Genomic DNA, 25,616 nt, shown 5'->3' on the forward strand with positions numbered 1-25,616 from the left:
ACATATACATCGTTTTTACGGCAAACGTACCTTTACTCTCAAAAGGATGTTTTTGTCACTGTGTGAATCACTGTGGCCATCCCAGTTATATACACAGTGGTCTAGTTGCCACTGTGGCATATTTTCTGCTTATATTTAAACCAATAAGCAGTAAAGTAGATATTCTTTCATATTCTTTCGTATTTAAAACTTTCAAAGAAAAATACAAAAATAATAATAATTTGTGGTTTGGTCATTTTATTGTTCCCACTTGGAAACTTGGTTTACAGTCAGGCTCTCAAGAAATCATCCATGGAAATAATATTGAAAAGAAAAACAAAAGAAAACAAAAAGAAAACAAAAACAAAAGAATAAAACGTCAGTGATTTTGGTAATACAGATATTTCCTCCCATTTTTATTATCTGTCAAATCAAACTAAACTGAATGAATAAAATGAGTTAATTAAACTGTAATTAAAGCAAACCCCATCTTTATAAAAAAAAATAGTGACACTACTGCAATTACACCTGTCCTAAAAGCTCAAACTCTGTCAGATTAGTTGCAGCAGAAGTTACTACTTTTTAATTTATTGCAGTAATTATTATTTGCGTGCTTCTTGTTCTTATACTGTATTTGATATGTATATGCTGTTCTATGGGTAGTCTTTTTAAAATCTTATTATTCAAAATATCTTAAATCTATATCTTTTCTATAATGAATATTTGTGCCCTTGCTAGTCCTTATAACAATAACATGATGTTATTATGTTTTTGTATGCAGAATTCAAAACATGGCCACTCATTTTGCTGAATACTAAAAAACTGTCATGAAAAAGACTTCATGCAAGACTTTTCAGAAAGACTTTGTCAAGAGGAAGCAGATACAGGAAGCAGATGTCTTTAACTGCCTGTGTTTCTTTATTTACTGACCACTTTGTTTCCAGTAGAAGGATGTTTTTGTCATAGAATAGCTATTCAAAGGCTGTTTTCTTGTATTTGTGTCAGTGTTGATGGTATACTTGCACAAAACCACTACATTGGACACTGATGTGTCACTCCATACCCTGCCACCCACTGGTCATTTAATGTTGCTATAGATGTATGACATGCTTCATTGTAATTACTGTTATTTAACCCTGACATGCATGAATTATGACAACCTCAAACAGGATTTTTTCTTAGGTATTTTTATTTATCTTTTCACGCTTAAAGATGAATAAAAAATACTTAGGAAAAAAAAATCATATAAATACTTTTTTGCCATCGTAAAGTCTGTTTGTGCAGTTCTAAAATGTTAGAATATTGATGTTAGAGTAAGAGTATTAGTTTCAATTTCCATCTGTATGCTACATTTGAGAAAAGACAACTTGTATAACAAAATATCCTTTCTTTATTCTTCCAGTCTTATACACCAGTTTGTTATTGAACCAAATACCCAGACAGGGTTTTAATTCATTTGAAAGCCTGATGCATAGCCTTGTCCATCCTACCTGGAAAACTCAAAAACCAGTACTTTTTGTTATTATCTATCATCCACCTGGGACAGAGTTTTCTCTCTGATTTCTCATACTTCTTATCTGATTTAGTGCTCAGCTCAGATAAAACAATTATTGCTGGTGATTTTAAAATCCATGCAGATGCTACAGATGATAAAAAGGACAGCCTCAATGCAGCATTTACCTCTGGATATTGTAGCTCCTGAAAAATGGAAGCCTCAAATCAGAAGTCATTTAAGTTAAGTTAAACGATGTTAGTTAAGCTAGAACATCTTACTAATCATCAGTGATTGAAAAATAAAATAAGAACAACCCTAGGTTTCTCTTCAGCATTTTAGCAAGCTGACAAAAAGTCAGAGCACTGTTGAGCCAACCATTGCTTTAATGTTTATTAGTAATGACTTCATGAATTTCTTCACAAGTAAAATTTTAACCATTAGTGAAAAAATGACTCATAATCATCTCTCAGATGTAACATTATCTACAACTACCTTCAGTACTGTTGATATTCATTTAGATACTTTTTTCTCCAATTGATCTTTCTGATTTTACTTCAGTAATTACTTCCTCCAAACAATCAACCTCTCTTTTTAGACTTCCTTCCATCAAGGCTGCTCGAAGAAGTCCTGCCATTAATTAATGCTTCAATATTAAATATGATCAACCTATCTCTAATAATCAGCTATGTACCACAGGCCTTCAAACTGGCAGTAGTTACACAGTTAAACTTTACTTAAAAAGCCATCTCTTGGCTCAGCTGTTTTAGCTTATTATAGCCAATCTCTAACCTTCATTTTTATCTGAAAGTGTAGTTGTCAAACAGTAAACAGATCATCTGCAGAGGAATGGCTTATTTGAAGAGATTCAGTCAGTTTTCAGAGTTCACAGCACTGAAACAGCTTTAGTGAAGCTTACAAGTAATCTTATGGTCTCTGACCGTGGACTCATCTCTGTGCTTGTACGCCTAGATCTCAGTGCAGCGTTTGATACTATTGACCCTAATATTCTATTAGAGCGATGCATGTTACAGATGTATTGGAATTTCTTTTATTGATGTATTTGTAGCCTGGTTAAATTAACCAGCCCAGAACACAGATTATCTTTGGGGTTCTTTTAATCTGAATGACAAAATAAGTGCTCAGAAGAAAATAAAAAGGTTGTCAAAATAAAGAAATAAAATTGTTACAGACAGTTCTTATTCAGTAACAACTTTGTGCACTGGTAACCCACTGCTACTGCAGGTTATTTTCCCAACTTTATCAGTGTCTGGAACTCAAAGATGTCTAGCGTCAATTTGTGACTGATATAAACCCATCCAGAAACAAAACAAACTTAGCAGCGCAATAATAACTGTAGTGGCTGTTCCTGCTAAAATACAGAGCCAAAATTAAACAGTTAACAAAGGTACATTTTCCCTCTTACCCACAGAGATATTATAATACAAGTGTGAACTCAAATACATACAGTGCCTTAATCCAGCAGAAAAACGGAATACAGATCCCTCTGAGATGAACGGCGAAGTCGGTTGCAGCAACTCCTGGTGCCTTAACTGTTCCACACTTTGCGTTTAAAACAAACCATGCAGCGAAAAACGGCATTACACACCCACATTACACCAATGCAAGCTAGCACTTCCGTGAATGTTTCTGTAGATCCCCATCGTCCGTTGCACTCTCAGAGGTACCCCAAAAGAAACAGCGCCATCCAGTGGCATGTCCCATAATACCGACCTTCCACCTGGCTACATATTGGTCACATGGCATTTTTCAAGGCCTATGGACAGTTTGGTGTAGTTCAGCAGTCCCCAACCTTTTTTGCGCCAGGGACCGGTTTGTGCCCGACAATATTTCCACGGACCGGCCTTTAAGGTGTTGCGGATAAATACAACAAAATAAAACTAGTACCGGTACTGAAAAAAAGATTTATTCATAAGGCACATGAAAAGACCCAGGAAAACCGAGTTAACGAAAAAAAAAACGATAACAAAATAACGCTAAAAACCGATAAAAACCCTGAAAACCATACATTTCACATCCGAGTCTCACTCTCGCGGCCCGGTACCAAATGACTCACAGACCGGTACCGGTCCATGGCCTGGGGGTTGGGGACCGCTGGTGTAGTTCATAGGCACCTTCTTCATCACACCTTTCTGCAACTTGGATAGTTGGCTAACTTCCCTCCATTCTACTTTGGTCTTTGCTTCTAGTTTCCTCCATGGAGGGTACTGCTCCTTGTGGCTGTTCATTTTGTAGCTAAGCATCTTACTAATCACTGCTGCCATGGTGTAGATGAGCTGATTACTTAGTTACGTTTATTTAATCAAGGACAGCACAAAATACAGTGTTACATGATGAAATAATGCTGTTGTTGTTCTATAGTTGGAGTTAAAAAATAAAATAAAATGAGAGAGAGAGAGAGAGAGAGAGAGAGAGAAATACTATAACTAATAACAGAAAATATATGGCCATGCATGTTAGAAATAGTGTGTTATCCAGCCACAGCAAAAGCAGGCTGGTTTACATCAATGTCCACAGATTTGTTCATTTTCAGCCATTAGTTCACCTGAGATTTAAAAACCTCTAGGGTTTGTTGTTAACATTTTTTTATTGCAGATGATAAACTGTTCTAAATCTGAAGACCTTTGAGTAAGAATGAGGACTGACCAAATAATGTTTGCATAATAATAATAATAATAATAATACTACTACTAATAATAATAATAAGATTGCAGTCTCCAAGAGCTGCTCCTCTTGTTACACTTTGTAAAAAGTGTAACAAGAGGAGCGGAGGTATGTTTTCCTTTGATTTCAGATCACAATTTAAAAATTGCATATTTTTTATAAACATTTTTTATTACGATGTAATGTGGTCTGCAATCTTTCTTCTGGGTCTAGAAATGTGGTGGAATAAACCAGTCTCTTATTTTATGAGGGTCCGTGCCTTTCTGCATAATTTTAGCTCAGGACAGGTTTTTGTATTGCCAGATATCACTGTGGCCCGATACACTGTTGCACACAGTCATACAAAAACCTCTGGCTGATACAAACTCTGAATAGTGTATTGTCATTTTTTTTCTTTGTATGATTGTGCTTAAGATTCATGAAGCTGCTGTGGTCTATATATTACAATGGTCTTGAGAGGTTAAATGCACTGTTAAATGCAACTTAAGGGAACACAGTTTTTTCAACTAACATTGTTTTTTATTAATCATACGGTGTGTTTTATTCAACTCCCGTTGTTTATTTTTTCTATTTTCCATGCGCAACGCATGCTGGCATTTTCTTAAGTAGCGGTGTGTTTGACCTCTCAGTAACTCTTTTTTAAAAATAATTTAATTTAATATTATAATTTATTATAATTATTCATATTATAATTTATTTTATTTTAAATCGTGAATCCTAATTATATAATGTTTTGAATACCAGTTATTAACTAAGTAATTTAAATCATTTGGATGTTCAGGAATTTAACCATAAAACTGTGTGTATAGTTTGGAAGTAAATGTTCAAATAAAGGTTTTAAACAAAAAGGGACAAATGAGTGGTCTTTTTTTGTCCAAAGTAATCATTTTTCTAAATTTTGCAGTTGCTCTTAACTACTGCTCTTACTGTATGTAGTCAGTAACACTTTCATTTATACCATAGTGATTCATGTTAGTGAAACAGTGGATGTGTGCGAGTTTGATAATCAGAAATAATGCAAATATTTTTTGTTGAAATTTAGAATATCCTCATATTAAATGACTCAATGACAGGAGGTTTTGGTCACAGGATGAATCACTATGGTTGTAATACTTCACTGTGATGAAATCCTACACAAAAACTCCACCCTACACCCTATCATTACATAAACCTTTTGGTTGAACTTGCCGATTATATATAAAATATATACTTTCTAATTATATTTTTTCCCCATACATAGTAATATTAATATAGTTAGCTTTCTCAGAGAAGTAAATTCTGTTTAAATAAAGGCTCTCCTTACAGTATATATCACATAAACACATTCTCTTTACAGCACAAAGACCTTGCCTTTCTTAAGGAGGTTTTTGCAACTGTGTGAATCAATGTGGCCACCCCAGATACACTGTGACATATCACAGTTAAAAAACCTATGCCACCTGTATAGCTGCCATCCATTATTAGAGATACCCAAGGAAACACATATCTTTTTGTTGTTTGAAATATTCTAGATGATGAAAAAAATTGTATATATCGCCATAGGAATATAGGAACATAATATAAACACATAATATAAGAACAGAGAAACAGCAGAAAACCTCAAGAATTTAACTGAAAAACATTTTTGGTACTTTGATTTCAAGTGTTGTTAAGAACCTTAACAACAGAGCAACATCTTGAAAGGCTTTCTATGTTTATTACATTCAGAACTCAGGACATGCTCTCTTTAAATTTTAAGGTGCCAAATGTCTTCACTGAATTATCCAGGGAACTGTTGTTGAAAGCAAAATAGTATCTCTCTCTCTATCGATCTATCTATCTATCTAGATAGATATAGATATATAGATATATCCACTTGGATGAGTGACAAAATGTTTTTCTCCCACAAAACGCTACGTCCAGATGAACAGAATCAACTTTTGGAGAATACAAAAATATAGTTTTACATGAATAAAGTGCTGCTCACAAATCAAATTGCTGAATCACAACCAAAATAGATATAAACTCTAATGACGTTAAACTGGTTATTAACCTAAATATTCAATTAGTTAGACACATCATAAAATTGGATGAGGTACAGTATTTCTTTATGTTTTTGTATGGTTATACATCACAGTGCCCCCCAGCCAGTGTATCACAGTGACAAACAATAATACAAAAAAGCAAAGTCTGTAAAACCCTGTATTGTAAGGGAACCTATACTGGCATTAGATGGAAGAATGAAATGTATATTCTGTCATTTGAAAAATTATAAAATGACTTTAAAATTATAATCTTTACTCTATTTATTTGTTAATTCTGACTATAAACCAAATGAACACCTCACTTATATACTATTAAAGTATATTTCTAATTTTTAATTTAATTAAATTTGAGTATTTCTTAAATATATTTAGAAAATACTAAAAAATACCTATATTATATATTCCATATACAGGTTTTTAAAACAAGTAATACAATGTGGATTCTTACTATCAGTGATAACAGCGACATCTGCTGTGCTTTCTGTGCAGCTCTGTGGCTTTCTGTGTCACTGTAGAGCTAGAGTCAGCCTGTTTACGTGCACATATATCTGGTTATTGTCTCTGTAGGCGGTGAAGTGAATCTGGATGGATGTGAAATAGTATTTATGTCTTCTGCTTTGGACAGAAATGAAGGCAACTCACTTCTGTGCTTCTTCTTCAGCTTTTTGGATCCAGCTGTACAGACAGAACCAGCCTCAATATGTCCAGGTCAGTTTGTGGGCTTGTCCAGGCCTTTTTAGCATTGGTTCAGACTCAGACTAAGAGTCTGACTGCAATCTCCTGGAAGAAAACCAGAGTGATAAGAAAAGAGCCAAACATAAACCTAAGTAATTTATAAGTACAGAAAATGTAGAACTGTCTGTGGCGTGAATAAGGCACGGTGGGACCACAAATCCGTGTTTTGAGCCATTTATTTACACTGGCTGCAGCTCCCAAGCTGCCAGCCGCACATCACACCACCACAACAACCCACCAACTAGTGATGTGTCAGTCGCAAGCGAAACGGCTCTTAGAGCCAACTCTTTGAAATGAACGATGCGAGCCGTGGTTTTCTTTTCTCTCTTTCTCTCACCCTCTCTCTCGCACTTTTTTTCCGCTTCACTCCGCACTCGAGCCTTGTGCTTTGCGCTGGGGAGAGGGGGGAGGGGCGGTAGTTACACTCGCAGTAGCACAGGAACAGAGTGGAGGGAAAGAGAGCCAGGGACAACAACGTCACATTAGAAAGGTATAGTAATCATCCACAACTATTTTCAGTTGCGGATGATAAAGGATTCAGAAAGTTTATTCATGCAGGCCTATATGACAGAGAATGTGCATCTTCTTTTTGTTTTCATATTTTAATTTATATTTAATTGTGTTGTGGTTTGCAGTGTTTTGTGTTGTTTCACTTTAAATTTGTTTAAAAGGAAAAAGCTGAAAATGTAAATAGTTAAAAGTTGAAATGTAAATAGTTGTTTTTTTTATTATATGATTTATTTATTACATTTTATGTGGAGTGAATAAATAAGAGTATATTTACGGTGGCTCCTAGAGACAAAGCACGTACAAACTACGAAGCACGTACAAACCTTGAAACACATACAAACTCCAAAACATGTAAAAACTCCATAGCACGTACAAACTCCGAAGCACGTACAAACCCTGAAACACGTACAAACTCCAAAACACAACAGAAGTGCTCCAGGATGCTAGGGGCAGCGTTTTTTTAAATTACTTGAATATATATAAGTGATTGTGTATAAATACACAAACAATACACACATACTTTCAGTTGTGTAATTTAAGTGATCTAGGTAGCTCTGTTTTTGAAGTTCAGTTAACGCTAGAAATGTGTTTTGGAGTTTGTACGTGCTTTTGTCTCTAGTGGCCACCATATATATTTATATATAAACATATAAATAAAACCACTTTTTTTTTTTACTGTTCCTTTTGTGTATAATTTCATATTGTTGTTAATAATAAATTAATTAAAGCAACAAAATAACCTGAAGAGCCTGCTGGGAGCCGAAAGAGTCGGCTCTTTTTAGTGAGTCGAGCCTAAAGAGGCGCACGGCATCACAGACATCACACTGTCATAGTCTCCAGGAATAATTAATGACAGGAGAAGTAATGGTAAATGGCCTGTATTTGTATAGCGCTTTACTAGTCCCTAAGGACCCCAAAGCGCTTTTACACAACCAGTCATCCACCCATTCACACACACATTCACACACTGTTACATATGAGTTAAATTAATATTAAAAAGTTGTGGTCTGTCTAGTTTGGTTGTTTTCACTTTGCCATGAAGGACAGATAAATATTTGCATTCACTATTCTGAAACGTGTTCAAATAAAACATTAATTTAAATGTTCTCTCCTAATTAGTAGTTTACATACAGAAAATATTGCATTTACGATATAAAATATAGGGCTACATAATTATTCTACATAATTGCAAAAGCTGAAATTTAAATATCAGTTTTATTATCAACATTTGATAGAAAATGTTAATGAGCTATGCTAAAGATTGTATTTTCCTTAGATTTTTGCACGAATGCATATCTTAGTGACAAACCATATTACAAAAAAATAATTAAATGATATAAAACAAAACGAAACAAACACTGTCTCCTGTACTTGAATCTAGAGAATCTTTGTTTCTTGGACACAACTGGCACCTCTTTCTCTTCTGCTGGCCCTGTGTTTCTTTCCTGTGGCTGGATCACAGCAGTTTTTGTCACTCCACACCTTCCCATTGCTTCAATGATGTAGGTAGGTAGGTTGGTAGGTAGGGTTGGGGTACCTTCCAGTCGACTTTTCATGTGAGGTGTCACAAGCTCCTTTGAGATCTCTGTGAGGAAATGTTGTCATCCATCAGTGATGCCCGTGTAAAATTCAGGGTGCTGAGCCCTGAAAAAATCTTTTGGGTTTGCACGCACCCCATATGTGTGTGTGTGTGTGTCTCTGTCTGTTAGCCAACGATATAGTGGGCTACTGTTAGCTAATAACACTGTTGACTACTGTTAGCTAACAATACTGTGTTACCTACCTAAATACAAAACAGTTAGCTAACAAGAAAGTAGGCTAATCTTTTTTTTTTTTTTTTTTATTGAGCATCAACAATGTAGTACAAAGAAATACATATAGCAAGTCCACAATGCTCCTTTATATATATTCACCCCACCCCAAGAACATGTTGGACACTGATCCAGAGGGGAAAAAGATTAAAATTAAGAAAGTAGGCTAATCTGAAGACATTTCACACATTTGATCACTAATTTGATCACACGTTATAATCTGTCAATGAAAAATAAGTTCATACGTGGAGATAATACTTACATGTATGTTGCTGTGTAATAATGACCTCCTGGCTGGTGAGACTGCTGACATCAGATGTGTAAGTGGGACAGTCAGGATTGCTAAGAATGAAAGGTTCATAGAAGATTTCATAGGAAGTGCTTGGGGTCATTATGCATTGGATAAATTAATTTGCAATTCTAATTTGGCCATAAGTGTGAATAGTTTTTTGTGTGTTAGTCCTGTAATTGATTGGCAACCTGTTTGTGAGTATACCCTGCAGTTTCCTTTTGCCCTATGACAGCTGGATTAAACTACAGCCCCCACACAACCCTGAATTAGTTAAACATTGGGTGTACAGAGCCAGGTATTACTAACACTGAGTGTCTGTGTGTATGTTATGGAGTTGCTCTACCATCTTTAGTCCCCCAGGGGTTTTAGAATCAGTCAGTTAAGTCATTTAAGATGAATAAAAATAACACCCAAAGCTAAAACAAAGAAAGAAAAAAAAATCACACCTCTTAATTTCCCATTAAAAGGAGAGTGAGAGATTTGACTAAAAACCCCAAAACAAAAAAAAAAAAAACGTACTACTGTATATGTGCTTATGTAATTTTTCTGTTATTCATAACGCTAGATATATTGATAAAATCAGATTGTTGGCTGATTGTGGGAGCGATCATAATAGTCAGATTTCTGTTGAATGGTTACGATGGTTGATAAAGATAATGAACCTTTTCAGACTGTGTCACCTCACCTGTGGAGTGTTTCGTCATAATCCTCCCAGATTTGGAACAGGGCGTCACTGAGTAGTGCAGACTTTCAATGGCAATGCCAGTCAAACTCCATGGTGCCAGGAAGTGAGAAATTGTCCCACTACAATTCACATCAAACCTTCTGGCATGTGTTGATGTGCAATGCTGGAGGTGTTCAACTACCAGGGCAACTTCTGTAGGGTCCAGGTATAGAGATTGACAGACCACATGACTTTCGCGCATTGCATGCCGGGTACTAGTGGCAAAACAATCAAAGCAATGCATCCAACTCAAGCATTTGCAGCACCGCAAAATGTTCATTCTCCAGTTCCAATACCTTCTTGCTTTTTCTTTGCCCTCCAAAAAAGGAATGTACAAAACGAAGGAGAACAATGCCGGTCCGTACAAAGACAGACTTGATGAAAAGTCAAAGAAAAGATACGAGGACAAACTCAAAGGAGTGAAAGGGTTAGACCCTTACGAGCACACAGAGGGACAAAAGGCGTTAGCGTGCTGCCCAACTTTCACCACACTCACATTTATAACTATACGGTTCTTGGAGTGAGTGCATACACTCATGAAGTTTTTAGTAACTTCAGGTCACTGCAACAAGCCCAGGTACAGTTTACCGACGGGTGGGTACAGGACCTTGAAATGCACCGTGTAGAATGATAGACCATCGTACGAACAAAGGTAAGTTTACCAGTCTCACAAATCGTCTTCATAAATACACATTCGTTAACCGTTTATTAATAGGACCTTTGAGCTCAACGGTAATTAATTAGTAGTGGAAATAATTTCTGGTACGCATTACAGAAATGTAGCAGTGACAATAATATTGTATGCTGTAATCGTACTGGGCAATTAGTGATACAAAAAACTGTCTTATCCTGTGAATAAAAGTATATGTTTTTGTCAATGTACCATGGTAATAACAGAAGCGAAACGCAATATTCTGTCAGGACAATTCACTATTTATGCACAATAAACAAAGGAGCATAGCGCGACAATTTCTGTTCAGCACCAGACTTGCTTGTAACCTATATCACCAATTATGTTAAGAAAAATGACATATTAACTACTACAAAACACTTACCTTTGTGGAAATGCTTGGAGCAGACTAACCTGTGAGCTGGAGTGTTCTGGGACGTTATATTTGGTTTTCAAATGGCTGCAATCCAGGCCATCCGTCGGCTCTTTGTTACTTCGGAAACATGGCTTGAACAATTTCTCTTCAACGATGTAATCCGATAACAACCGATCTCTTTACCCGTCGGCTTCCCGTGGCTGTCATGCTAGTACCGCTTGTCACTCGTTCCCAGAATCCTTTGCGGTTTTACCCATTAATGACGTCACATTTTCAATCTCTATTGCCTCACCAATAATTGCTACCATTAATAACATAGCCAAATGCAAAACTAGTGAAAAAAAAACAATCAGAAAAGATGAGGAGGGAAAGGATTGGTGTTCTCCACCTGTAAAATCATTCATGTTTTGCTGGTTGTCTCATGTTTTCCCTTTGCTCCACCTGTTTTTAATTTCATTAACTCCAAAGCAGCTGAAACTGATTAACACCCCGCTCTGCTTAACTTAATGTTATTTTGTATTTTACTCTTTTTGTGTACAGCACTTTGTGACTTTGTTCCAACAATGTTTTGAGCAGTGTATATGTGAAAATATAAGACTGAAGCCAGCTCAGGTCTACCATACCAGACATACCCAAGCTGTACAAGGATTGAACATGGGAAGATTAAAAAATAATGTACCCAGGGCTGAGAGAAGAGCTCAGGGAGATGTGGAGGGTGAAGGCAACAGTGGTCCCTGCACTTAAAGCAGTAAACCTCTAACTGGTGAGTGACATCTGAGATCTTTGACCAGAAGTGTGCAGTCCTAGGATCAGGAAAGATACTGCACAAGCTCCCAGGGCTCTGGTGGAGGACCCGGACTTGAAAGATGAAGACAGCCCGCAGGGCGAGTGGGGAATTTTTAAGAAATCTGTAATCACATATCTGTTAGCTTCTGGGGTGTTTGGTGGCTAATCTATGTTTTACATCACATCCACTTTCAATCTCATTGCTTTCTCTCCAATGTTAATTAATGTTAATATGATTGTTGGGGTTTTCACTGTTGTCTAAGGAGCTTGGAAACAAAAAGTGTCTGGACTTCTTTAAGTTGCTTGAAGATGTTTCACTTCTCATCTGAGAAGCTTCTTCTCAGAGGAAAAGCTTCTCGGATGAGAGGACCTCTGTGAAAAGCCTTTTTATAGCCCTGTGAATGTCTTTTCATCATCAAACTTAAACTCATTTTATACTGCTAGGCTCCGTATAGGCTCTGTAGTCTGTGTGTATGTTTCCAGAGGATGGAGGAAACACTTCTATACACTGTAAAAAAAAACGTAACATCAAAATATTTCACTGTGTATTTTACAGTTTTGTACTGTTTTTCTACAATATCATTAAATTTACATAAATAGAATGTGATTTTACATGTCAAACGTAAAATAACATAAAATCACTGTAAATGTCATAAAACATAATTTTCTTGTTTTTTAAATATATTTTTCTGTACATATGCATATTTAGATTGTTAAAATACATTCACAAATGTATCATACTTTCACAAATATTTGTCCGTTATTTGAAAGATTGAACTGTTAAATTCAAATGTAAAGCTATGGAAAAATATATAAAATGATCTAAAAATCAATGAGAACAATTAATAATTAAAGGAGTATTTGAATTATAATTTTGCTGAAAATGTCACCTAGCTCTGTTTCAATAATTCAGAGGTAAAAAGTGAAAATATAATTAATAGGAATAAAAACTAAAAAAACATATAAAACATTGCACGGCCACACTGTGCTAATGATATATTTAAAAAAATAAATGTAGAGGTAGGAATTGCAATTAATATAAATCTCAAAGTATTCACAACATTCCTGAAAAGAAACAGGCCTCTGCACCTGGGGTGAGAGGGTGCGGTCATTAACCCTTTAAGACCTACCATAGAACCAAGTCCGCCAGAGCTTATATTATATTTTTACATGCTGTGGAGCCATTTTTGGGAGCATTTCAAGTTGCTATACATCAATACAACCATTATAGCCCAGATTTTAATAATATGTATTCATTAAGTGCATAGTAATTACATAAATTGCAAAAAAGTGCAATAAACTACAAAAAAATTGAAAATCGTTTTTGCTTTTTTAACATATATTTCTAGTTAGAGAAATTTAAGAGGCTTATCCCTCAAAACTGTAAATACAAAAAAGTTGCACAAAATAGTTTCCAGCAGTGCAATATGAGTCCTAAGCATCCCAGAAACGACACAGAAAGTCATAAAGTCAAAGATAACTTTTAAAAAGACCAGTATAGGCCCTGAGGCCCTGATGGCAAAAAAGACTACATTTCCGCGAAAATGACGTCACTTCCGGTTTCGGGCAGGTAATGGCGGAAATGCAAAAGTTCGCGCTGACGTCTATTCCAACGTAGGAAGTGTTATGAACAGCTGATCGGATCGGTAAAGCGTGTTTCTGGAATATTATGTTTTTGTTCCTGCAAGCGCTTTTTATGCAGTTTTTGCAAAGCTTTATGTGGAAGGAAACCGTGACCTAGGACAAGCTGATGGCATAAGATGTAAGTACAACTCTGGTTTCATATGCAAAAAAAAATTTTTGCGCTAGCTTACGTGGTTGCAGTGCTACTGGGATTTAAAAATAGTTACGCATAACAGAGCGTTCCCGCTCCGATTGGCTCTAAAGGGTTAAAAAGACCAGTATAGGCCCTGAGGCCCTGATGGTAAAAAAGACTACATTTCCGCGAAAATGACGTCACTTACGGTTTCGGGCAGGTAATGGCGGAAATGCAAAAGTTCGCGCTGACGTCTATTCCAACGTAGGAAGTGTTATGAACAGCTGATCGGATCGGCAAAGCGTGTTTCTGGAATATTATGTTTTTGTTCCTGCAAGCGCTTTTTATGCAGTTTTTGCAAAGCTTTATGTGGAAGGAAACCGTGACCTAGGACAAGCTGATGGCATAAGATGTAAGTACAACTCCTCCGGTTTCATATGCAAAAAAAATTTTTGCGCTAGCTTACGTGGTTGCAGTGCTACCGGGATTTAAAAATAGTTACGCAAAATGGAGCGTGTCCGCTCCGATCGGCTCTAAAGGGTTAAAACAATGTGACATGCCATTGGATGTTAGAACACATAACAACATGAGGAATTTGAACTAACGACCACAAGGTTGCGCATATGGCTGTGGAAAGCGCTGTGGAAGAGAGAGGTTGGTGAAAGATCATCCATGCAGTGCTGCAAGGCAAGTATATCAAACTCAGCTTAGTAGAATTAACTTGCCATTGCTTGACCACTATGGCTCATAGTTTACTGAGACGGTAAAAGGCATGGAATCCCTAGCTATGAAGGCAAAGCACGTCGTCTGTCAGTATAAGGTGTAGTTAGACCAGCCGCTAGCTTGCTGGCTAGCAGAGTTGTTGTTTGCTAATTTGTTAGCTGCCAGCTTTCTGTGACCGTGTAAACACAGCAGTTGCAACGCGGATAGTTTCTACACCGCTAATACCCGTTAGGGGGTCCACGACGACAGCTGCCACTGATGCATTTGTCTCATTGTGAAATTAAGTATGCAACTTAAGACCTAATAGCGAGCTGTTCCACTCTAGCAACACACCTGCACTCCTGTAGAGAGCTCATGCGCACCAAGATGAGCTGCATGATAAAGTGAGGGAAATAGAAGTAGCCCACTGTGCTAGCTTTGCCCTGTAAAATGTAATGGACATGTAAAGGATATGCCAAGTATTTTCTTTTATTTTGTGGAGATGAAGTAGACTAAAGCAGCTGAGGTGAATTATTTGACTACATATGAATGTACATTGCAGACATGTATTTGGATTTTGGCAGGTTTCATGATTTAGAAGGTTTTTTTTCTTCCTCTGCAGATTAGTTGCATGAGTTCTCAAATTTATTCAGTAAGCTGTAAAGGTGAGTATTGTGCTGCATTTAAAGATGTCAAAAGATTACGCCTGTTGCAGTTGTGGTGCTTTAATGTAAATGTTTGGGCACCCATGGTCAAAATTTTAGTTCATATGAACAGTTAAACAAGTGGAAGATGAAATAATTTCCAAATGGCATAAAGTTACAGATGGCATTTAATTTTAAATAAAATAATTTTCATATATTTTTTTTTTTTTTTTAAACAGAAAAGGAAAGTGCCCACAGCAAAAGTTTGGACACCTTGCAGTTGACTGGGGGCCCCAAACTGCATGCCAGTGTATGTAATTGATATACATCAGTTGTAACATTGCAGTTAGTTGTTTGAGTCATGTATGGACTTGTTTTTTGTCCCCTTGTATCTTGTTCATGTACACAACAGGGAACTCTACTTTGGCAGCCGAGGACTTCATGTTATCTGTGGACCAGGCCATTGTGAATGGCCATATCACTATCTTCAGCGGCGCACTTATCCTGATGTTTGGCTCTTACTACTGCATGAACATTTCTTATCCAGTAGCCCAGGCAGCAACCTTGGAATTCTTGCAACGGTAAGGTGGCACCAGTCAATTTTATGCATTGAAACATAAGAATGACGAGATAGTGAAATCTAAAGTTATGCAATCCAAATCAAATCATCAGATTTCCTTTCATTTGCAGCTAAAACGCATAAGACTGAGCAATGCTTGAGTGTTGAGATGATCTTTAGATTGATAAATCAACAAATAATTAATATTTGCGTTTCAGATGGCTGTCTCTGAAATATCCTTGATTCATGCTCATGTCAACTTATAGAAAGAGACCTTTGAGTAGTAGATGTTCACAGATGTTTCACTACCCTGAAACAGTATTTCCAAGACTCACAGGTTAACCAAACATCTTTGCATCACCTCTCTGTTCCACAATGATCTGTATGTCCAAACACGCATTCAAAAGCAAGCTCAATCTACACTTAGATTCATTGCAAATGTAAAAAAAAAACACATACAGTTCAGTCCTCAGTTTCTTAATGAAGTTGTTGTTTTTCATTCGACGGGTGCCTTAAGATAAACCCAAAGTGGAGTGGAACGCGTCTAAGAAAAACCTTGCAGTCAATCCAAAGGTTCTGATGTTGATCGCCAAAATTGCGGACTATGAGTGGAGAGCATAAAAAGTTCTTATTTTTATCCTGAGGATAACATAATCTGCTGTTCAGTAACACTGGTCTCTGACTCATGGTCAATGTCAACAGCACGGGTGGCCCGCTTGATAGGGGAAAAGTGAAATATAGGCTGCAAATCCTATTCACATTTAGCTAGCATTAGTGCTAGCCAGTTGGTATGTTACTGTCTGCTGACAGGCTCTCTGTCACTTTGTCCTGCTTTAGGTGTAGCATTGTCTTAAGTATTATCTTCATCTCAGTTCATTGTAATAGGCTATGCATTGACACTTGTGGTGCTTGCTCTGCAAACACAGTCCCATTCGTTCAGTTATTTTGGTAAAAGTTTGTGTTAAAGTGACAACTTACAACATATCAATACTTATCAGTTAAGTATAATCAACATAACAATGAGGCTTTTGTTTTACTCGAGTTGTTCTTTGCATATGATTACTTTGCAAATTTCTCCAAGGGAACCCAAATGGCCAGCAGCAGCCCTGAATGTGAGACTTTCAGAAAGCTAGAGCTTCTTCTAAACCTGCAGGTTATGTGCCTCAAATATACCCCTTTTCGTTGCTCCAGATGTGGGGAGGCAGATGAACGTTCGAGGTGGCATCGTCCCCTTCTTTTGTGCTCAAATGTGCGTTTGCATTACATTCTTTTTTCTACGTGCCTTTGTTTATGCATAAGTGTTAGTTGTTCTTGGATTGTTCCAGGAAGGGTTATCTTTTTGTCAATAAAATCCATGTTAATGATTGAAACAATGTCTCATGTCTTATAAGTAAAATAAGCATGTAAAAACTGCTCATACACAACATACGATCAAGAATGAACATAATCTTGATGTAATTATAATCAGGGGTTTTGTTTAATAAGGGTTCTTTGGGTGTTTTGTGACAGATAAAACCAACAATCTTACATGGAGCACACTTAATTTAAACTGAAAGTCCAGTAAATATTCAGGAAATTTATGTTAAATTACACTTAAAATCTAAATTTACATGTGATATTATGTAACATTAACAGTGAATTGTAATTTTATAAAACATTTTAAAAAAACTTTTGTGATATGTTTTAATAGATAAATCAAATTATTTTGTGCTGTATAATGTAGTATTACATCAAATATAATTGAATATACAACTTTTTTACTTCCAATAATGTTATTTAACCCAACTGTTAACTGTGTATTTCTGTAAATTTAAGCATTATTATTCATATTGCCACATTCATTGACCTTGCTTATAGGTAATTTCATTGTTTACTCACGTTAAAATGTTCCTAATTTAATGTCTAAAAGCACTTGGAAAAGGCAAAATCCCATGTAAAATTAGCGCAACAAACTCTATTTTCATTACTGAAAATAACTGTATTTTTATGAGATAGTTATTTTCTGTTATTTTACGGAAGTATTTTGGCGCCCCAGCTGCCGGAATATTACTGTTTTTTTAAGATGTTTTTTTTAACAGTGCAGCTTGAGAGGGACAAAACTTGTGGTTTACAAAATACTGCAACAAAATCTCCCAACGTGTGAATTTGTTAATAACTGGAAGTAAGAATAAATCGCACACAGCTGTGTGTTAAACTTAATCAAATGCATATACTTGGGAGTTGTGTGTTAAGGAAGAAGTGAGCAATGAGTGTTAATTCATGTCATTTTTTGTTTTCATTTCATTGTTGATATTCAAATTTACACCGTGTATGTCGTGCATGTTTGTGAGTATTTGTGCAGGTCTCTTGGTGTTTTGGATCACTGTGTCACTAACACGCACACAGTAATAAACAGCTGTGTCCTCGGTCTGCAGATTCTGTCCTGTTATTGTTGCTGTTCTGGCAGAAGTGTAACTATCATTTGCATATTCTTGAATATATTATATTTTGATCCATTTAAGGTGTCAGCAGTATATAGATAATTTGTTTTGAATGTAATGCATTGTTGCAGTTTTCAATTTAGTAAATCTGTTATATCTAGAACAGAGTTATATTGTCCTATGCAAAGCATTTTGAGATATTTATTTATTTTCCTTAAATAACTAACTAAGTAAATAACAAATAAATGAATAAATGTCATGAGATCAGAACCCGGGCACACACTGGACAGGCTGCCAGTCTGTCATGGGACTCACATGGTCACTTATAACCTTTAGCATGTCTTTGGATGTTAGAGGAACCTGGTAGCACTCAGCGAGAACCCTCCCAGAGATTCGTAAGGGAAAATACAAACGCCATTCAGCCTAATGTTTTTCTTTATTTTTTTAATTGTGAGCACTGGACTGGTAAGAATCCTGATAGAATCCAAGGTGGCTAATGTTGACTATATAGTACTATACTGTCAAGGGGTTGACAATTTGTTCAAACACAGTAAGAGAGAAATGAGACACTGGCAGACCGACTCAGAGTTTCAAAGACGTGCGCACGGGTGAGAGTCTCTGAGCAGACTAACACACCGAGCACCGTTTACTCGCTTTATTTATAAGGCAAAATGGGTTACATAGTACTTCCTCTTTCAACTGAAGAGGGGAGAGCTCAGGCATTGTCTTAGCTATCTAACTTCTGCACACAAACTGAAAAACAACGACACAGCAGTATTCATGCTTATCTGACATCGCAGACACTAAAGAAAAGAATGCATGTATATATCCTGTCTTTGTCAAACATCTCACACACTTAAGCAAGGAATACATTGTGTTCTTTTCAACAGTAAGCTTTACCGTGTGAAAATATATAAACACTTGATTATAAGGCATACTTGTTTCTACTTGATTATACTTTAATGATTTAACTAAAATAAAATTCTCTTAACATTCCCTCCTGATGTTAATATATTTCACATGTTTTACTCAATGCATAGTCACTTGTTAGTCACATTTTCAACTTGCACGTCATTCAGTGAAATAATTAAACAACAAGCTTGTCAAGATTGTCATAGAGATTTTCTTCTCTCTCTCCCACACTCAGCATATCATACTGACGATAGGGATCCTCCATAACTGACTGAGCCAAGACATGGTTTCCTAACATACGCTTGAACATGTTTGTCATTATACTTCTCAGACATGGGATAATACAAGCAATGAAAAGGCAAAATAGTAACATCACACTGAAAAGGGCCAACAGGCCTTTAATCAGTAGGGATTTCCAAGAGCCGCTCAGCAGCCAGTCCCACCAACCTTGAGTATCGGTAACGTAGTCCTGCTGCTGAGCGTCTCTCAGTTGTTTCAAAACATTCAAAGCATTTGTCATGTTTAATGAATGGATGTTATCAGGTATGTAGGTACAACATGTAGTGTTAAACAATACGCAGAGACCACCTTTCTCTGCGAGAATGATGTCTAAAGCCACTCGGTGCTGCATGACAGTGATGCGAATTGCATCAATTTCTTCATTCTGTCCTTGATTAATGCGGGTTGAAGCATTTAAAAATAATCCAAAACGATAGTCCAGGGTTTCTATCTGTAGTGCGTGTTTCCCTACTCCTATCCATGGAAACAAAGCGTGTATTACCTTCTGGCTCTTGGTCCAGAGTTTGAAGTCATCTGGTACATCAGAACCAAGATATGGATCATGGGGCTTGAGGCCTGTGTTACGTTTAGCTCTGGTGTTGCTGTTCACTGACATCTTAAAGGTGTGGTCAGATACCAGAACAGGGGCACAGAGTCCGGTGCTGTTTGGTGGCAGCATGAAATAGACTTTCAGGCCACACGCCCAAGCTGCGCCCTGTACCCAGTATGTACCTGTTGATGAGCCGATGCCATCCCAATCTGGTGCCGCCAGGATCATGGAGCAGTTTCGGTTTTGTCCTAATTTCTTCAGACCCTGGGGCGTACCTGTTTGTCCGGTTGCTCCTGTGAAGTTAAAGCACACTGGGTGTTGTATGTCAGGTGGCAAAACAACTGAGAATGATTTCAGTTTTCTATGGCTGACGTTTATATGCACCCAGTAGGCTTCATTGCAGGTGTAGTTTATATTTGGGTACTGGTGGGTGCAGTTTGTTATGTTGTAGATTAGAGACTTTACACTCTGTGGGACTATATATTGTATAGTGTTGTGGCATGTGTTGCTGTTTTGGTCCTTTATGGATCCACCTATCACCATCACAGGTTTTCCTGGTGTTGAGCAGGTCCCGGTAATGGCTTTGTCATATATGCAGAGTGCTTCAGCCTTGGTTGGGGGTTTTCCATACACTGTGGCATGGAGTGCTGTCGTGGGCATATGTGAGCAGACATAGCAGTTTGCGGCATTGTCTTCTCTGTGCACTCTGTCATGGACATACCGGTACCATGCATTGTTCAGCTACGGGTGGTTGTGTTCTTTGTCTATCTCCTTCAGGTGCGAGTTGTCGTGGGTCCACCTCTTAGGTCGGAGAATAATTGGTACTGTCTTGTGGGTTCCACTGGGCATCAACCAAAAGAGTGCCGTCATCAGGAGGATAGCCATTAGACAGAATATGTAGCACATGAGTAGTTTTCGTTTGATGTCACAAGCGCCCAAGCACAACAGCTTTGGGGCTGGAACTGGTGCTAGCATTGATTCTGAAGCTGGTTCTTCTTCTGGATTTATCAGGTTGTTTTCCTCAGTCATCTTGTTGAGATTTTATTCAGGCGTCCCTGGTGTTATTATTGGTTCTGCTCTTCGGTGGGATAGGTCAGTCTGATCTTCAGGGCGACCAGGCACACCCGAGCTCCCACGTGAGTAGCACTGCCGAGGAAGCACAGGGCGGGAAACCCGTTCAGCCCTGTCCTCCAGCAGGGGTTCACGTAAGAGTCAGGGGAACCGGCGTCTTATTGTGGTGCAAACACTTTCTTCACGTGGGATTGATGAATCCACGAAACTCGTTCGGCTATCTTACACGCTGTGGGTGTGGTAAGTAGCACCTGGAAGGGACCTTCCCACTTTGGAGCACTCCAGTTTTTCCGCTGGAGGACTTTAATCAGAATCCAATCACCGGGGTTCAACCTGCAAGAAACTGAAGAAAAGTCACTCGGCAGTTGATTGCTTAATCTCACTTCTTTATTCTCAAATAGTTTTGTCATCCATTCTGCCATTGTTGTTTCTGCAATAGATTTATTAATTGGCTCACTCATTATGGGGAGTGGAAAATGTCTGCCATGTACGATTTCAAATGGCGTTAGACCACCTGTTCCTTGAGTTATTCTCATCCATAATTTAACCAAGCTTAGACATTCAGGCCAAGGTTTTTTAGTCTCTTCCATACATTTCCTCAACCTTTGTTTAATTGTGCCGTTAGTTCTCTCGACTAATCCTGCACTTTGTGGATGATAAGAACAGTGATGTTTTATGCTGAAGCCTAAAGCTTCAGAAACTTTACTTATTACTTCATTTACAAAATGTGTGCCATTGTCTGATCTTATCAGAGATGGAATACCATACGTCGGAATGAAATGATTACATAGACACTTCGCTACTGAAATTGCATCTGCTTTTTTCACTGGATATATTTCTGGCCACTTGGAAAATACATCTATTATCACAAGTGCATATTTGGAGGATTGTGATTCATTTAATTCTATGAAATCCATATGGACAGTGTGAAATGGATGCGGTGGTATAGGGAAATGCCCTCGCTTTGGACGTAGATTTCCCTGTGCGTTGTGTCTTTGGCAAATCATACATGTTCTGATAAACTCTTGTGCTGAACTTTCAAAATTTTTTGTATAGAATTGTTTATTAAGAATATTAATCATCCCTCCTGATGACACATGAGTTTTCCCATGTGTCACTAAAGCAGCAGTTCTATGCAAAGATTTTGGAAGCACTGGTTTGCCATTACACATCATGAGGTTGTCTTTTAATTCTGCTCCATCTTTCACCCAAGATTTTTGTTCACTCAGCGATGCTGTTTTCTGTGCATCTGCTAGTATTTCTAAAGGTATTAGATCTATGGTTTCTGTTGTTAAAACATCAATTTGTTTTTCTGCAGCTGCTTTTGCTGCTTTGTCAGCAAAGTTATTTCCTCTCGTAATTTCTGTGTCATCCTTTTGATGAGCTGCACATTTGCATAGTGCTAATTCTTTTGGCAACGTTATTACTTCTAATAGCTTTTTTAGAAGGTTTGCATGTTGAACTGTGTTGCCTGAGGAAGTTGTCATTCCTCTGTTATGCCATATTTTAGCGAAATGATGAACTGCTGAATAGACATATTGACTGTCTGTGTAAACATTAACACTTTGACCCTTATATAAAGTACATGCTCTGATGACTGCGGTTAGTTCTGCGCTTTGAGCAGAGTTTGAGGAGCTGAGAGCTTTTGCTTCTATCACTTTATCAACAGTTGTGACCGCATAACCCACACAATTTCTACCGTGAATGTCTTTTGACGCTGAGCCGTCCACAAAACATTACTGAAACTGCTCTGGGGGGAGCTGTATATATCAGTGCGAGGTTTTGTATCTTCCTCTAATTTTTGAATGCAACAGTGTTGTTCTCCGTCCAGAGAAGTCGGCAAAAGTGTACTTGGGTTTAGCTGGCCACACTTCTCTATTTTTATGTGTGATTGTGTAAGTAGAATCCCCACATAAGAAAGTTGTCTTGCATGCGTGAGGAAAGAGAGGTTCGCTTGGAGCAAAATAGAGGTCACTGCATGTGGGACTTTGATGATCAATTTATGTCCTAGAACAATGTCTGCACATTTTTTAACTGCCTCTGCTGCTGCTGCGCATGCCTGAACACAGGTAGGTAATCCAGCAGCTACAGAGTCAAGTTTACATGAGTAGAAAGCTAATGGACGTTGTTTTTCTCCAAAAGCTTGAGTTAAGACTGCTTTCATATACCCTCCTGCACCATCAACATGGAGAACGAAAGGTTTTCCATAGTCTGGTAATGCTAAGACGGTACATGTCTGCAGTGCTATTTTCAAATCAACGAAAGCTTTTTCTGCTTCTGGAGTCCATTGTACTTTGTCTTTTAATGCTAGATCTTTACCATAAATGAGGTTCTGTAGTGGTTGAGCTAGTAATGCGTATTCTGGAATCCAGCATCTACAGAAATTGCACAGTCCTAAAAAACTCATCATTTGTTGTTTAGTTACTGGTTTTGGGGCATTTTGGACTGCTATCTTTCTGCTCTCTAACAGCTGCCTGCCTTGTCCTGTCAATTTGTGGCCAAGGTATGTTACTTCCTGGCTCCACAATTGCAGTTTATGCTGTGACACTTTATGGCCTTGCTCTACGAGATGTTGCAAAACTGTTAATGTGTTTTCTTTGCACTCATCTTTTGTATGGCCTGTGATCAATATATCATCTACATACAACAAGAACTGCCCTGGGGCAGGGAGCGTACAAGATGACATTGATTTTCTCAAAGCCTCTGCATACAGAGTTGGGCTATTCTGGAATCCCTGAGGCAACCTTGTATAAGTATACTTTTGATTGTCAAAGGTGAATCCGAATAACTTCTGTGAGTCAGGGTGCAGAGGTACGGAGAAGAAGGCATTAGACAAGTCTATTACAGAGAACCACCGTTCTTTTGGTGTTACTTGATTTAGAATTGTGTGTGGATTTGCAACCACTGGAGGTATTTGCTCTGTTACCTCATTTATTGCTCTTAGATCATGAACTAAGCGATATTTTCCTGTATTAGCCTTTTTTACTGGAAAAATTGGTGTATTACACGTGGCTTCATTAGTTTTCACGAGAATACCTGCTTTTTGCATCTCTGCTATGACTGGTCTGATACCTTCTTTTGCCTCTGCACTCAAGGGATATTGTGGTTTTACAGGCCTATATGAGGTTGTAGTTTTCACCACTACTGGATCTGCTCCTTTTATTAGGCCTACATCCGTGGGTCCTTGAGACCATAATGTTTGTGGCAGCTTCTCTAGTTCTGGATGTGCTTCAATTGTTAATACTTGTCATTCATCTTGCTCTGTTGTGGCTAAATGTGTGGCTGGTGTGGCTGTCACCGGCCAACACAGCGTTAGCCTCATGCACCCAGTTCTACGGCCTTTTTGCCAGCCCTCACACTCTATTTTGTCATATCTGTCCATTTCTACATTTCTCAGCACTGTGCCTAACTCAGACCAAGGCGTTTGGTCGTTGCGTGCAACAGATACATGAGGGTTGCACATCTTATTTAAGCGCTGCACTGCATCTGTCTGTAACACTGAGCATACTGCATTACCACTCTGTGTCACATACAGGTGTTGTAGGACTAGTTTTTGCGGTCCTAGTCTGTGCACTTGTTGATCATAAATTTTGTCTGGACCTGGGACATATTTATACCACAAGGTGTTGTGATATTTTGCTGGGTCCTGTCTATGTGAGTGCTCAGGTAAGTACATATTAGCTTTGGCCTCTAATGGTTCAAGTTTTGGTAAATCTAAGGCCCAGTAATAATTTGGCTCACCTAAACCTTGACAAACAAAAATGTCTTCAGTTTGGCTCTGACTTTCAGAGAGTAGGAGTCTGGCTTTCATGCCACTTTCTTCAGGAATAACTCCTATTTTTAATTTTGTTAAAGCATCTCTTCCTAACAAATTTAGTGGACAAGATGGATCATAGATGCACCGAATTTCACAACCTCGGCTACTTTCTCTATGTGACATAAAGAGGGGGACAGTTAAATGTTGTTTTGTCACATGTCCTGAGGCTGATTTCACGATTAAGGTATCTTTTGAAAAGGTTAAATTTGGGACTTCTACTGTTAGGACAGTTTTACAAGCACCTGTGTCGCAAAGGAATTTTATTGGGACCCCGTTAACGTGCACTATAACGGTGGGCTTTGCTTCTGATCCTAGCAGCAGTTGTTCAATGTTGTAAACTTCCCCTTCACTTGTTTCACTTCCCTTTTCTTGTGCTAGTCATTCATCACGGCGTCTGCGCCTGTCATCTCCACCTTCCTGTTCTTGGCTTACATTTCTACAGTTTCGAGCAAAGTGCCCGATTTTACCACAGTTATAACATCTCATATCTCTTCTATCTCTTCTTTGTCCTGCTTTTTGCTTTCCCCTACTTTGCTTAAAACCTGCCGTGTGTTGCTGTCCTGAGAAGGCTATAAAGCCTGTCTCTGGATCAATCATGAAAACTCCTTCTGTTTTTTTCTTTTTGTTTTTGAATTTTGACTGCATGCTCAGCATATTGTAGGGCCTCAGGCAAGGTTCCTGTATTTTGAGTGACCCAGTGTTTGTCTACATGTGCTTTTATCTTGGGCAGTAGACCATTTAGGAAGGCATTTTTTAATTGTTGTTGAAAAGCAGACAGTGGATCGGCATCATAATTTAGCCCTGAGTTTTGTCTGAAAACTG

General features: G+C 37.8%; 2 protein-coding genes and 2 long non-coding RNA genes across 5 annotated transcripts in view; 2 read left to right on the forward strand and 2 right to left on the reverse strand.

Moving 5' to 3' along the window:
• Positions 1-25,616, reverse strand: part of LOC120747509 (immunoglobulin epsilon heavy chain) — a 438,017-nt gene that overhangs the window by 152,969 nt on the left and 259,432 nt on the right. The window lies entirely within an intron of this gene.
• Positions 1-25,616, reverse strand: part of LOC120713955 (immunoglobulin mu heavy chain-like) — a 539,092-nt gene that overhangs the window by 145,539 nt on the left and 367,937 nt on the right. For both annotated transcript variants that reach the window (XM_039999918.1, XM_039999925.1), the window contains exon 3: positions 2,702-2,710. In XM_039999918.1, coding sequence (XP_039855852.1) covers positions 2,702-2,710 — 9 coding nt within the window. The remainder of the gene's footprint in view (positions 1-2,701; positions 2,711-25,616) is intronic.
• LOC120714171 overlaps positions 1-25,616 on the forward strand; it is a 514,712-nt gene that overhangs the window by 140,298 nt on the left and 348,798 nt on the right. The window lies entirely within an intron of this gene.
• On the forward strand, positions 15,367-16,199 carry LOC120714185. The gene is made up of 2 exons (XR_005691363.1): positions 15,367-15,496; positions 15,599-16,199. It is a non-coding gene; the product is annotated as an uncharacterized LOC120714185 (long non-coding RNA).

The sequence above is a fragment of the Simochromis diagramma genome, unplaced genomic scaffold (genome assembly GCF_900408965.1).
Source record: "Simochromis diagramma unplaced genomic scaffold, fSimDia1.1 OVJJ01000321.1, whole genome shotgun sequence".
Taxonomy (NCBI): Eukaryota; Metazoa; Chordata; class Actinopteri; order Cichliformes; family Cichlidae; genus Simochromis; species Simochromis diagramma.